Source organism: Salmo trutta, chromosome 15 (assembly GCF_901001165.1).
Source record: "Salmo trutta chromosome 15, fSalTru1.1, whole genome shotgun sequence".
Classification (NCBI taxonomy): Eukaryota; Metazoa; Chordata; class Actinopteri; order Salmoniformes; family Salmonidae; genus Salmo; species Salmo trutta.
In genome coordinates, this window is record NC_042971.1 from 8,725,261 (window position 1) to 8,740,752 (window position 15,492).

The window sequence follows — 15,492 nt, forward strand, 5'->3', positions numbered from 1 at the left end:
CACTCCTCACATGTGCAAACACTAACTGCTTAACTGATCACTAACCAATCACTGCTTTACTGTAGTATAGGCCTATAAATAGGTCAAAGGTCAAATTACCTGTTTTGAACAATGGATGCCAACAATGGACAGAGAGCAAGAGGAGTAGGAGGGAGAGGCAGGGGACAACAAAGAGGACAAATTCAAAGACGATGAGTTGGAGGTGTAGGAGGAAGAAGACGAGGGCAAAGAAGAGAAGGAAGGACAGCCATCTCTGATGAGATTCAATGCAACAATGCAATTAGGGTTTGAAAGATAAGAGAGCATATCTTGAATAATGACACCATATTTAACAACATCAATGCTGTAAGCCTGTCGACCATACAACGCATCCTCCAACGGCACCGAGTGACAATGAAACAACTTTACAAGGTGCCATTTGACAGAAACTCTGACAGAGTCAAGAATATGCGACATGACTTTGTAGAGGTATGTATGCAACACTACTTCCAGTACTTCAGACATACCATATTTACTCATCTGAATATCCTTTTGTCTGTTACAGAGTATTGGAGCTGGATGCCCATGTAATTCGCCATGAATTTATTTATGTGGATGAGGTTGGCTTCAACCTCACCAAAACCAGGAGCCGCCTGTCCCTGGACAGCGTGGGGGTAATATAACTATGTGTACTGCCATCACTCAAAACGGGGTCCTCCATCACAATGCCACACTGGGTCCGTACAACACCGGCCATATGCTCACTTTTTTGGATGCAATTTACACAATGCTTGTCCCTGATCCAGATCAGGAGCCTGCTAGATTCACCGGGCTGTTCTGGTCCAAAACTGGTTTGCCACCCATCCACAATTTGTAGTTTTGTACCTACCCCCATATTCACCTTTTCTAAATCCCATAGAGGAATTCTTCTCAGCCTGGCGCTGGAAAGTGTATGATCGCCAACACTATGCCCGCATGCCGCTTCTCCAGGCAATGGAGGACGCATGTGGGGACATAGAGGTTGCCTCTGTCCAAGGTTGGATACGCCATGCTAGGAGATACTTCCCTCGATGTTTGGCAAGAGAAAGCGTGTCTTGTGATGCGGACGAAATATTGTGGCCAGACCCAGCCCGGAGAAGAGATGAAGCGAAGCTTAGCACTGGTGACTCCCCCCCCCCCCCCAATTCCTGGACTGCCCCCCTGGGACCCCACACACAATTGTGTCCTTTACTGTATTCTAAAGAATATACTTTTGGTTTACATATGTTTATGGTTTTGTTGTATGCTACTGTATACAACAGTAATGTTTGGCCTAATAAATATTTTCTGTTTCTACATTGCATTGGTGTTTACAGTGTACTTGTTACCCCTCTCAGCAGATTACTTTCACTGTAGAACATTGTATTGAACTGTAGATATAAGCCTATGAAAGAGCTTTAGATTTAGAACAACAGTGTTTACATGGTATATCCAAAAATGTACTATTATGAAAGCAGTGTTTGCCATTTGATGCAAATGCTTCATTCTGACATGTGTTTATGGCATTTTGAATGCAGTGTTACATTTTGAAGGAGATGTGAGGCATTTTGCATTTTGTGTGTGCAGTTTTGGGAATTGTGTGTAGTTTTGAAAAAAGGAGACAGTTTTGAAACCGTGTGTAAGCAGTTGAAAAACGAACTGTAAGTCGCTCTGGATAAGAGCGTCTGCTAATTGAATAAAATGAACAACGTTTTTGTGTAGTATGGTGGATGTGTGTATGTACATTATGGTGTGTGTGTGTGTACGTTATGGTGTGTGTATGGTGTGTGTGTGTGTGTGTACATTATAGTGTGTGTATGATGTGTGTGTGTACGTTATGGTGTGTATGGTATGATGTGTGTGTGTGTGTGTAAGTTATGGTGTGTGAGTATGGTATGATGTGTGTGTGTACATTATAGTGTGTGTGTACGTTATGGTGTGTATGGTATGATGTGTGTGTGTGTGTGTACATTATGGTGTGTGAGTATGGTATGATGTGTGTGTGTGTGTACGTTATGGTGTGTGTATGATGTGTACGTTATGGTGTGTGTGTATGTGTGTACGTTATGGTGTGTGTGTCCTGTGTGTACCTGTAGACCACCACAGGGATCCTCTTGGAGGACCTGAAGGAGCCGACACTCTCCAGCTCCTTGTCTGTGATCCACACTGGCACCAGCAGCTTCTGGGGGTAGCTGGAGCACAACCTGGCAGGAGAGAAGATGAGGGGACAGCATGATAATGGTGTTGAAGTTGGTGGCCATCCTCTGATTTTCCATTCTATGTGTTTGTGTTTTGTTATCTACTCAGATGCCATTTCTCGACATTCAAGCAGTGCCAGGAGTGGCTGAAGCGTCTGAATCGGGTTAGGGTTATACAGATTATTACGTTTATTATACAGTGCATTCGGAAAGTAGTCAGACCCCTTGATTTAAATTCTAGGCATCTAACAAGTCTTCAGCTCTCAGGCAAGGTTACTCATCAAGCAAGTATAGTAATCAAATCACCTCCATTACATTTGCACTAAGCAATAAAGTAGACTGTAGATTTATATGTATAGGAAAGGGAGAACGTACATAATTTACCACTGACTAAAATGCACAGCAAAGCAGGGTAATTATCAACATAGTGTATCAAGACTGTTGGCTACTATTTAGGTGAGTATTAGTGAGAGAGGGCTTTTATTTGTCAGATAAAATATTCAGTGAGATCGACAACTCCAAGCCATGCCGTAACAGAGATATTCAGTGGCCCGCCGTCTCTAGCTCTTTATCCCCTATTAAATCTTTCATCTACTCCGACCCTCCAGCACTTACACCATCTTCTCTAGTTTGCACATCACTGTTGCTCCCCCCCCCCCCAATCTCTATCCTAGCCTGCAGTCGCTGTCTACTGTTTGCTCCAGGTAGATATGAGTGTGTATGTGTTCCAGTGTGTGTGTGTTGTGCTGAGTTATGTATCCCCAGCAGGTTCTGGCCTGCTTAAATTACCCGTTTCTCCAGTGTGTCTGTCCCCCTCAGCAGGACACTCAGAGCAGACAGCAAGAAAGACAGAGAGAGAGCACGACAGAGAGAGCATGACACTGTGGCTCTCAGAGCATACTGCAGATTCATTTACTTATGTACTTACCCAGCAGAGGACACACACACCTTTTAATGTCTTTTCAAGTCTGTGTGAGTGCAATTGTGAAAGTTATGTTAAATATGTCTGCGTGTAAGTGTTTTAGAGATGGGTGGTACAGAAAGGTGTGTATGATTTGCATGTATGTCTGAGTGCAAGACAGACATACACAGAAATGTGTGTGTGATGTGTGTGCGACATGACTGGTGAGTGTCAGACAGAGGAGAGGAACAAACAGATAAGCCGGCCCCCCAGACAGAGAGCTCAGTCTGTCACAGGGATGACAACGACTCTTACTCTACCCCTCCGTCTAATCCCTGTCTCTCTCTCTCGCCCCGTCTCTCCCCACTCCCTCCCCACTCCCTCAGCACTCCCTCCCTCGCTCCCTCCCTCCTCCTGTATCCCCCTCTCCCTCCCTCCCCTCGTATCCCCCTCTCCCTCCCTCCCCTCTCCCTCCCCCATAGACCTGTCACACAGATTATCAAGAGCCGAGCAGCAACAGAGAGAGAGAGAGTTTAAACACTGACTGGCAAAGAAAACGCTATTTGAAATGCTGAGTCACTCTCCCCACCCAGTCTGCTCTGCAAACGAGTCTGGGACTATTTAACAGCACAGATGTTAGACGTACCTGCTTAGGAGAGAGTGGGCTAGCTAGCTAAGGGGTGTGTGTGTGTGTGTGTGTGTGTGTGTGTGTGTGTGTGTGTGTGTGTGTGTGTGTGTGTGTGTGTGTGTGTGTGTGTGTGTGTGTGTGTGTGTGTGTGTGTGTGTGTGTATGTGTGTGTGTGTGTGTGTGTGTGTGTGTGTGTGTGTGTGTGTGTGTGTGTGTGTGTGTGTGTGTGTGTGCGTTGGCTTGATGAGGCAGTTGTTTGATCATCAATCTTCCCGCTCTGTGTTGAGACTGGGGGGCTGTGTGTACGTGTGTTTGTGTGTATCATACTTGTAGTTGAGGTTGATGTCGGACACTCTCCAGGCGTTTTGCATGTCGAAGCCCATCCTCCTCACCTCCATCTCCAGCCTCTGACGGACATGATCACCTACACAGAGAGAAAGAGGGAAGAGAGGTAAAACAACAATAATGAGGCCTCAGGGTTTTAATCTGCGTGTGTGTGTGCATGTGTGTGTGTGTACATGTCTGACACTAACCTGGTCTACAGAGGTGTAGGTGCTGGTCCTCATCGTCTGCGCTGCCCCCCAGACACCAGGCGTGGTAGGCCAAGGCAAACAGATCCTCCAGCCTGCCAGGGTGGGCTATGGCCCGATTCAGACGCTTCAGCCACTCCTGGCACCGCTTGAATGTCGAGAAATGGCATCTGAGTAGATAACAAAACACAAACACATAGAATGGAAAATCAGAGGATGGCCACCAACTTCAACACCATTATCATGCTTTCACCATATTATTATGGTTTGTGTACAATATCTACTATTATTCTTAGGCAAAACATGTTGAAGGACCAAAAGATAACACATAACCATGGGTTATGCCTACATTATCATATATTGTCCGACAAGTTTGTTTTGAAAGTCATCTTAATTGGACAGAATGTGAGGGTGGTATACAGTTATTGTATGTAGGCCTATATTCTCTCTTACAGTAGCTCACAAACGGGTAATAATGAGTGCTCTCCAACATGGAGATTTTTCTATGATTCTATATTCTCATGAGTGCTCTGAGTGTTTCCCTGGGCCGTGCCACATCACATCTGCTCCTCAGGCAGGATATAAAGCCATCCCAATCAAAGAGGTGGGAACACTTCTGATGTCTGCATCTCTGTGAGGAAGACGCCAGACAGGCTGTCACAGTGAGCCAACAACACTACAGTTTTATAGGAGAGAAGTGGGCTGCAGTGCATAGATTGGCTTTGGTTCCTTGAAGTTCCAGTCTTTTCAGAAGATGGTGAGTAAAGAGTGAAACGTGAAGGGAGGGGGATTGTGAGCAGCAGCTATGTGTGTGTAAAATACCACATGCGCAGAACCGGATCCGGATTCTTAGATTTGAGAAAGAAGTTTCTAGAGGGGTGGGCAGGGCGTGGGCGAAAACTCCTTATTCGTAGTCACGGCCTTAAAAAAAAGCATCTTATGTGGTTTTGAGCCAAAAATGTTCTTAAGCCAACTTCATGACATCTCTTTTTCAACTTTTGATAGGCCTATGCCACAATATTTCTGCTAATGGGAAACATTAGCAGAAATATTGTAATATTGTGGCATAGGCCTATCAAAAAAGAACACGACGAACTAAGCCTATACATTGTGTCAAAAAATATCATGTTGTGCTTAATGTCAATCAAATTTAATAAAAAAAAATACTTTTTTTGATCATGTAAAAAAACAATGATTCATGAAGCACAAGATATCCATTTATCAAGAAGTCCTAATAATAGTTGTTTGTCACAAGCCAGTGTAGGTACCGTAGATATAAAGTAGGAATTTTCTCTTTACCTGACGACTTTGGAGTCCTTGCAGATGATGTGCAGTTGGAACATGTCTCTGCTCTCCACACTCTCTATGAGCCTCAGAGGCACCTGTACGGGGAGACAGAGAGAGGACACCACATTACACAAGACACCATGACAGACACAACACCTCTAATAATGGGGGCACCACTTTACACAGGATACCTCACTGAACACAACACATTTAATGAAGTACCTAGTAATCTAGTCTCGTCATGGCTAGTTAAGGTACCTACTGTAAGGTAGACAGCAAGGCACGGTGAGGTAGCAATACATTTTTCACACAGCAGAGGGGATTGGAAGATGATATTTGTGGTGGACTTACCTTTCTCATGGGTTATGTAAATTCACGCAAACCTCTATTAGATATAGGCCTAAAACAGACACCATACCAATGCCTCGATTGCCAGACCAATATCTAATTCACGACAGCATCATTTGCATTTCCTTATAAAATCATCACGTTGCATGTTATTACATTGTCAATGCACCTTCCATGAACTATAACGTTTATATCTTAAGTGTATTTACACTTTTCATAGTTGCCACAGTAAATTGTCACACAGTAAATCTCATTCATACAAACAACAACCATTATGCAACCATAATAACCATTTTAAATCAATGAGTCATCACCACAGGCCAAGCTCTGGAGTCTGCAGCAGTGCAATCTATTCTAGAATCTTCACTCAGTTATTCTATTATGCTGAGCCTGTAGTGTTCCGTACCACAGCTCTAGCTCTATTATTGGTCCACAGGTCAGGGGTGTTAATGAGGTCACTCCGAACGCAACAGTTATAAAATTATCCAATGAGGCTTGACCTTTGATTGGGGCAGGCCAATCAGCATCTACGCTGACCGGTGGGGGCCTGGGTCATCTAACTCGGTAATGAACAACCAATTCATGCTGCCACACTTCAGACAGACTTCGGCACAAAGTGGTGCTACAAAATCTTAAGATGCGCTATAAATGAAATCTCTGCAAAACAGAACTGCTTGGCACTTGCCTTGCTAAGTGCATTCAGTTATATTCAATGTTGAGAAGATTCTGAATCAGAAAATTAATAAAACCGTTTTTAGATTGCTTCCAATTTCAAATTAAATTACATTTTGTCCTTCCGGAGTGCACAATAATCCAGGAGTAGTCAGTCTGAACCAGAGGTTAAATGATAGAGCGGTCTAGTCTAGTCTAGACTGTGGGAGGAAGGAGGGGGGAAGCTGAGGGTTGCTGTTGACACAAGGTACTCACAGAAATATGATTGTCCACACCTTGATAGGTCTACAACAAAGTGACAGACATACACCAGGACCGGGGGGGGGGGGGGGGGGGGGGGGCAGAGATCAGGAAGGAGGAGGGGGGTGACAACAAGACAGGGAACAGAGGAAATGGAAAAACGATTAAACTGAAGAAAAACAACAGAACGAAGTTAATGATAGGCAAAACATAAAAAGAAAGAGCTAAAGTCAAGCAGAGAACACAAATTAGCACGGCAGAAAGAGTGACTTTTGCTGACCACAACCAAGCTTGAAAAGGAAAGTATGAGAGAAGAAAATGTAAGGGGAAAGGATATCAAAATATAACATTTTAATACCCAGGCAGCACAAACTGACAGTGCAGATGTCTGTATGTTTAAAAAAAAAAGTGGTCTTTGTGCTGCCAGAAGGTAACAGATAATTTTATTACAATGGTTAAGATGGATTTTCATTGTGTTCCATGGTGTTATTTGCCCCCTAGTGGAGCTTTCTGGTACTTAGACTGTACGCAAACAGGAAGTAAAGAATTCGTTCTGCACGCATAGAAGCAGCTAAAAACAACGCTACGGTGCAGGTCTTTCAGTGTAGCTATTTCTTGTCACACTTCAGCCTCGGAAAATATTTGTTTTTTCACAACATAAACGTTTTCAATATATTCATTCAAGAAAAGTCACGCCTTGGGAGTTTTATTGAAGACTTAGTTGTTAGCTATCTGTCTAGTTTTGCATGGGAACGCAATTCAAGGGCAAAAGAGTGAAAAAACATCATCACAGCGGGCTCAAGCACAAGAATAACCGCACACGGGGGTTATGTTTCTACGTTCATCAGCCAACAAAGCCTCTTATCCTAAGGAAGACCAGCAGTCTACGATGCAACAAGCAGAGCCAGGTGTTCAACAGAGAGAGATGGAGGAGCCTCTTCAGCACATTGGGACCAAGTCTCAGTCTACAAGATCAAGGTCATCAAAACAGTCAAGCAGATCCTCAACGGCGAGTTCTGCAGCCATCAAAGCATGTGCCAAGGCGGACGCAGCGCGTGCTCAAGTCTCCTATGCTGAGAAGGAAGCTTCTGTGATGAAGCAAAAAACTGACCTCGATGCAAGTATATATGTTCTCCAATTTGAGAGAACAGCTGCTGCTGCGTTGGCTGAAGCTGCAGCCCTTGAAGAAGCTGTAGAATCAGAACGCAGAGAGCTTCGCAAATAACTAGACACAGGGACACAGCCCTTAAGTCCAGTCCAACGTACTTGTGAGTATGTGCAACAACATGCTAGGCCCTACTTTGCTGAACTTCAATTTGAAGTAGAGAAACAAGAGCTTAGTGTTGACCCAGCTACATGCCATAATCCAGAAAGTAGAAAACAACAGAGCATGAGCAGAGACTCTACGTTCAAAAGAAATGAACAGCAGCATGGTGGAAATGGAAAACAAGCCCACTTCCAGTCACACACACAAACCGTCCCTGAGTCACAAGTGGCACCAGACCTCATCAAGTACCTCCTACGCCGTGAGATGGTGAGTTCCGGACTCCTGAAGTTTGATGATCGCCCTGAAAATTATTGGGCATGGAAAGCATCCTTTCTCAATGCGACCAGAGACTTGAACTTATCAGCCAGGGAAGAGTTAGATCTAATTACTAAGTGGCTAGGGGCAGAGTTGTCTGAGCAAGCAAAGAGACTTAGATCTGTCCATATTTTCAATGCAACAGCAGGGCTTAACATGGTCTGGCAATGACTAGAAGAGTGCTATGGTACACCTGAAGTGATCGAGAATGCACTGTTGAAGAAAATGCATGGTTTTCCAAAACTGACGAATAAAGACAATCACAAACTAAGAGAACTAGGTGACATTCTTCTCGAACTGGAGTGTGCTAAAGTAGAAGGGTACCTTCCAGACCTCGCTTATCTGGACACATCTCGGGGGGTAAACCCTATAGTAGAGAAACTTCCATTCAGTTTACAAGAAAAATGGATAGCACAGGGATCCAAATACAAGGAGGACTATCGGGTAGCATTCCCACCATTCTCGTTCTTCTCGAGATTCATCAGGAACCAGGCAAAAACTAGAAACGACCCCAGTTTCACCCTCTACACCTCAACTAACCAGGTGTCTATGAAGGTGAGAAACCTGACAGGTACAGCAGCAAGACACCTGTGACTGTATACAAAACAGATGTGTCATCTGAGCCCTCAGACCACCAAACCAAACCCAGTAAGACAAAGGTTGAAAGCCCTGACCTTCACTGCCCAATACATAACAAGCCTCATCCTCTTAAAAAGTGTTGTGGGTTTAGATACAAAACTCTAGATGAGCGCAAATCATATCTCAAAGAGAATGGCATTTGTTTCCGATGTTGTGGGTCAACTCAGCACAGAGCTAAAGACTGTAAGGTGTCAATCAAGTGCTCTGAGTGCAACAGTGACAGACATCTTCCTGCTCTGCATCCAGGCCCAGCCCCTTCAAATACAGACACCGCTACAGCAGAGAAAGAGCATGGCGGGGAGCAAGGTGACGATGCTCTTCTATCTGTCACCTCAAAGTGTACGGAGATCTGTGGTGAAGCAGTCAATCCAAGATCATGTTCAAAAATATGCCTAGTCAAAGCTTATCCAGTTGGGAAAAGAGAGAAAGCTGTTAAAATGTATGTAGTGCTTGATGAACAGATCAACAAATCACTGGCCAAGACAGAGTTTTTCAATCTCTTCAACATCAATGACAACTCTGCTCCATACACCATGAAGACATGTTTACATTTACATCATTTAGCAGACGCTCTTATCCAGAGCGACTTACAGTAGTGAATGCATACATTTCATACAATTTCATACATTTTTTTTCTTCTGTGCTGGCCCTCCGTGGGAATCGAACCCACAACCCTGGTGTTGCAAACACCATGCTCTACCAACTGAGCTACAGGGAAGGCTCTGGGGTAACAGAGACTTCAGGCAGGAGAGCCGTCAGCTTCATGGTGGAGTCTATAGATGGACACATACAGCTCACTCTCCCTACTCTGATAGAGTGTGACATGATGCCAGATGATAGGATGGAGATTCCCTCCCCCGACATTGCGTATCATCATCCCCATCTGCAACCAGTGCCGGACAAAATTCCAGCTGTGGACCCAGACGCTCCCATCCTCCTGCTCTTAGGACGAGACATCTTAAGGGTACACAAGGTACGAGAGCAAATAAATGGGCCCCACGACACTCCTTATGCACAGCGACTCGACCTCGGGTGGGTCATCGTGGGTGAGGTCTGTCTGGGAACGGCTCACCGACCAGCCAATGTTAACGTGTTCAGGACAAACATACTTCAAAATGGTTACACATCCTATCTGAGCCCTTGCCCTGACATCATCCAGGTAAAAGAGAACTACAACAGTGTAGCTCAGAAACACATCTCTCCCTCTACAGTGCACTCGAGAGATCCAAGCACAACTGTGAACACAGACAGCCTGGGATGTTCCGTGTTCGACAAAACGATGATAAACCAGTACCATCAGTGGAGGACAAAGCCTTCTTGGTCATTATGGACAAACAGGTTTTCCAGGATGATGGAAACAACTGGGTAGCTCCACTACCCTTTCGCCCCACTAGACGTCGCCTTCCTAATAACAGGGAGCAGGCCATGAACCGTCTCACATCACGTCGCAAGGACTTTAGACAAAAAGCCTGATATGAAGCATCCTTTTATTGACTTCATGCAAAAGATCCTGGATAACGACCAAGCCGAACCTTCTCCGCCACTAGAGGGAGACAAAGAATGCTGGTATCTGCCCATATTTGGTGTTTACCATCCACAAACGCCTGAACAAATAAGAGTAGTATTTGACTCCAGTGCTAAGTGTCAAGGCGTGTCACTTAACGATGTTCTGCTCAGTGGTCCAGACTTAAACAACACACTCTTGGGTGTCCTAATGCGCTTCCGCAAGGATTGCATTGCACTAATAGCAGATGTGCAACAAATGTTTTACTGTTTTGGTGTACGTGAGGATCACAGAGATTACTTAAGGTTTCTCTGGTATGAAGACAACAACCCAGATAGAAACATAACTGAGTACAGGATGAAAGTCCATGTATTTGGGAACAGCCACACACCAGCCGTAGCCATCTACTGCATGAGACGAGCAGCTCTACAGGGTGAGAAGGAACACGGGTCAGAACCCAAGCAATATGTAGTGAGGAACTTCTACGTCGATAATGGGCTGACATCAGTAGCTACTACAGAAGAAGCTATCAACATTCTAAGAAAAACACAAGCAATGTTAGCGGAGTCCAACATGAAACTACACAAGATTGCATCCAATAGCAAAACAGTTATGGAAGCCTTCCCTATGGAGGACCGTGCAAAAGACTTAAAAGATCTGGACCTAGGAGTGGATCCTCTCCCTTTTCAACGGAGTCTGGGACTTTCCTGGAACCTGGAAACAGACAGCTTCTCATTCCAGGTGTTCCACAATGAGAAGCCTTTTACGAGGATAGGCATCCTGTCCACAGTGAATAGTCTTTATGACCCCCTTGGGTTCGAGGCTCCAATAACAATGCAAGGCAAAGCCTTAATCAGAGAACTCTCTTCTGATCAGAGTGAGTGGGACGCCCCTCTTCCCACAGAAAAAGAAGAGGAATGGAAAATGTGGAAGGAATCTTTGATGGAGTTGGAACATGTGTATATTCAGTGGACCTACATCCCAGTCTCTTTGTCTACCACTCAAAGAAGAGAGCTACACATCTTCTCGGATGCCTCTACAGTAGCCATAGGAGCGGTAGCCTACCGGAGAGTTATTGACTCTGAAGGTCAATGCCATGTTGGATTTGTCATGGGGAAATCAAAATTGGCCCCTCGTCCGGCCCACACTATCCCACGCCTAGAACTGTGTGCGGCTGTGCTAGCTGTTGAGATGTATGAACTGATCAGAGACGAAATGGACATTGATGTAAATGCGGTCAAGTTCTATACAGACAGTAAGGTAGTTCTCGGTTACATCCACAATGTCACCAAAAGATTCTATGTGTATGTTGCCAATAGAGTAACTCGCATCAGGAAGTCTACCCATCCAGATCAGTGGTGTTATGTAAACACTGAAAGCAATCCAGCAGACCATGCAACCAGGCCCATACTAGCTGCGCTCTTAAAGCACACCAGTTGGTTCTCAGGTCCACCTTTCCTGACCCAAGCAAACTCAAGTGAGCCTGAGACCATCAATTTTGACCTTGTAGAGCCTCACGCAGACACGGAGATTTGACCAGACGTCACTGTCTTCGCCACTAAGGTTTCTGGAGCTCAACTCGGCTCTCATCGCTTTGAGAGGTTCTCAAGCTGGAAAGCTCTCAATCGAGGCACAGCACGACTCATTCATGTTGCCAGATCCTTTCATGACGGTGCGGACAACACCAGCTGCAGAGACGCAGAAAATGGACAGCAGAGAAGCCAAATGTAAAAGTGGGAGATGTTGTGAAAGACAGTCAGGCGCACAGAAATGACTGGCCAGTCGGGCTTGTGGTCAAAACCTTTACCAGTAATGACAAAAAGGTTAGGAAAGTAGAACTAAAAATTGTCAAGCAAGGAGCTACTAAGGTGTTTCTGAGACCAATCTCAGAGATTGTTATTCTTCTTTCTGAAGCATCCTAGAGACAAAAGATAAGAATAAAAGGACATTATTTGTTTCTTAATACATGTTTTATTTCATAGCGGCACAATTTCATTATACCAGGCGGGGAGTGTGCTGCCATCCTGTTAGAAGGTAACAGATCATTTTATTACAATGGTTAAGATGGATTTTCATTGTGTTCCATGGTGTTATTTGCCCCCTAGTGGAGTTTTCTGGTACTTAGACTGTACGCAAACAGGAAGTAAAGAATTTGTCTTGCCCGCATAGAAGCAGCTAAAAACAACGCTACGGTGCAGGTCTTTCAGTGTAGCTATTTCTTGTCACACTTCAGCGCAATTTGATCCACTATAATTACATAGTAATTTATTTTGCTGATTCTCCGTATTGGTCCATATAGCCTACTGGCTAATTTCACCAATAATTTAGACATGCTTTTTCCGACATTTGGTAGGCCATTTGTTTGTCAACTATAGTTAGATACATGTTGTTTCTCTTCTGTCATAACTGCCCCAGAAGACTATAAAGTAGTGCTAACCAGAATAATGTCTTACATGGATAGAATGAATGCTCTAGTAATCTAGTTAACACCGGTAAAGTTGTCTTTTTGGTATAGGCATCAGGGAGAAAACGGAATAACTAAAAACAGTGGAATGATTGGTCCTGTGCAAAATGTCCAAACGTCAGCCTCGAAACCTTAATGACTTGGAGAAGATCTGCAAAGAGGAGTGGGACAAAATCCCTCCTGAGATGTGTGCAAACCTGGTGGCCAACTACAAGAAACGTCTGACCTCTGTGATTGCCAACAAGGGTTTTGCCACCAAGTACTAAGTCATGTTTTGCAGAGGGGTCAAATACTTATTTCCCTCATTAAAATGCAAATCAATTTATAACATTTTTGACATGCGTTTTTCTGGATATCTTTGTTGTTATTCTGTCTCTCACTGTTCAAATAAACCTATCATTAAAATTATAGACTGATCATTTCTTTATCAGTGGGCAAACGTACAAAATCAGCAGGGGATCAAATACTTTTTTCCCCCACTGTAGGTGTGTTCAAACTTTTGACTGGTACTGTATGTTTGCTCTGACTCAGTACATTAGCTAGCTAGCTAGCCAGCTAACTAGTGATTAGCATTAGCAGCTAACACGATTTAGGCCCAAATTGCTAAGAAAATACAAACTAGTTGTTTGCAGATGTAAGAAACACAAACTAATATTGTAGTTATAAAACACTACTGGATTTTTATTAAGAAGCAAAGTGAAAACAGCATCATTGTCATCAACATTGATCCATGTGTTGCATTGACCATACAGACTGAAGGCAAGTGTCTCGTGGTCGAGGAACAACAAATGCCCACCTTGAATGACAGGGGGCGGGGCTATGTCTGTGTGGAAAGCGGCATGTTAAGAGAGAGCAGAGAGTGTTGACTCAAGTAACGAAGTAAACTATAAAAATGGACGTTACACACAACGTATCACATTTAACAAACCAAATATTCAAATACCGATATAGAATGTAAAGTAAAAACCCAAACCGGTCCGTGGATCAATACCAGCGTATCGTAAAATACACATGTGTTCATTATGTCTTACATTGATAATGGAGTCCTTAAACTTGATGTGGAGCCTGTAGTTGGAGATGGCAATGATGGTGTCATCGGCTCGGCCTAGATACTCCACCCCTTCCCCCTGCAGAGCTGGGAACGGCACCTGGAGGGGACACAAACATCAACGCAACATTAAGACAACATGAACCACAACGCTTAATCAACATCGCGATAAGGACAACGTTGGATATCAGGACACAAACATCACAAAGTTAAAACCTTGCAGTTTTTACAGTATATTCACTTCATTATCTTCCTATTAATCCCATCGTTCTCTGTAAAACTTGCAATACAGCCATCACACATCAAACCAGTACAAAATTACAAAATTAGATGAGTGTGTGACTTTCTTTTACAATTGATCACAGAAAATATAATCTTATTTAAAAAACAGGGTGCATGCAGGCTTCCAAATGGAAGCATCACGAATCGATAGAGGCCGTGAGGCTTACTGATGGCTCTGGATGGAACCTGGCACTATTGCCTGGCCCAGATCACGCTCCCTCTAGCCTGGTTAACACCAGACTGAATGAATGGTGAGGGCAGCGTTCAGTCTGGTTTAACCAGGCTACTCTCCCTCCATGGTGGAGATTATAACCGTTACTTGTTTTTTATCATTGTCCCTCCCGGGCCAGCTCTTTGAACCAGCCCAGACCAGTTCCCCATAGTCTGCCCTGTGCCCCATATATCTTACTAATGTTTGTGTTGCTGTTCATCTGTCACAAAAAGAAAGTGCCTGGGTAGCTTTGGCTTGGCAGAGGTGCAGGAGAGAGGGTGGGGTGCAGTGTCGATGGGGTCGATGGGATAACATCAGTAGTAGGCCTAAATATGAGTGGAGGAGCTGTACAGATAAAACGATGGGTATGGTTCTCTCTGCATGGGAGGTGTAATATTCCTAACATGGTCTCTGAGTCTGACTGTTTATTATGAGAAACTGAAATGACAAGGAGAGATAATATCATCAGAATACTAATGAAGCCTAAGGGGCTAAATCATGTGCACCGTTCGTTAACTGTCCAGGCAAGAGTGGATGAAGGCAATCCACTGCAACTCCACTGTTGAAGGCAGGGAACTAACACATCCCGCTGAAAGTGTCATACATAGTTAACACGCTGTGCCGTCTTTCTCAGGTCTGCATCAAACTGGCTCTAGCTCTGCTGATAGTGTCATAGTTAACATCCACTACAGTCTCTCTCTGAGCTGCATCAAACTGGCTCTAGCTCTGCTGATATTGTCATAGTTAACATCCTGTACAGTCTCTCTCTGAGCTGCATCAAACTGGCTCTAGCTCTGCTGATATTGTCATAGTTAACATCCTGTACAGTCTCTCTCTGAGCTGCATCAAACTGGCTCTAGCTCTGCTGATAGTGTCATAGTTAACATCCACTACAGTCTCTCTCTGAGCTGCATCAAACTGGCTCTAGCTCTGCTGATATTGTCATAGTTAACATCCTGTA

The 15,492-nt window shown here is 44.2% G+C and overlaps 1 protein-coding gene across 9 annotated transcripts in view; it reads right to left on the reverse strand.

Moving 5' to 3' along the window:
* The window catches only part of LOC115148428 (myotubularin-related protein 4), a 100,015-nt gene that overhangs the window by 23,301 nt on the left and 61,222 nt on the right, over positions 1 to 15,492 (reverse strand). For 5 of the 9 annotated variants that reach the window (XM_029690308.1, XM_029690310.1, XM_029690317.1 and 2 more), the window contains 6 exons: positions 14,022 to 14,138; positions 6,817 to 6,846; positions 5,554 to 5,636; positions 4,258 to 4,424; positions 4,052 to 4,148; positions 2,088 to 2,201 (listed from right to left, as the gene is read on the reverse strand). In XM_029690308.1, the coding sequence (XP_029546168.1) occupies positions 2,088 to 2,201; positions 4,052 to 4,148; positions 4,258 to 4,424; positions 5,554 to 5,636; positions 6,817 to 6,846; positions 14,022 to 14,138 (608 nt within the window). The remainder of the gene's footprint in view (positions 1 to 2,087; positions 2,202 to 4,051; positions 4,149 to 4,257; positions 4,425 to 5,553; positions 5,637 to 6,816; positions 6,847 to 14,021; positions 14,139 to 15,492) is intronic. The other 4 variants (XM_029690311.1, XM_029690312.1, XM_029690313.1 and 1 more) reach the window with 1 other exon arrangement.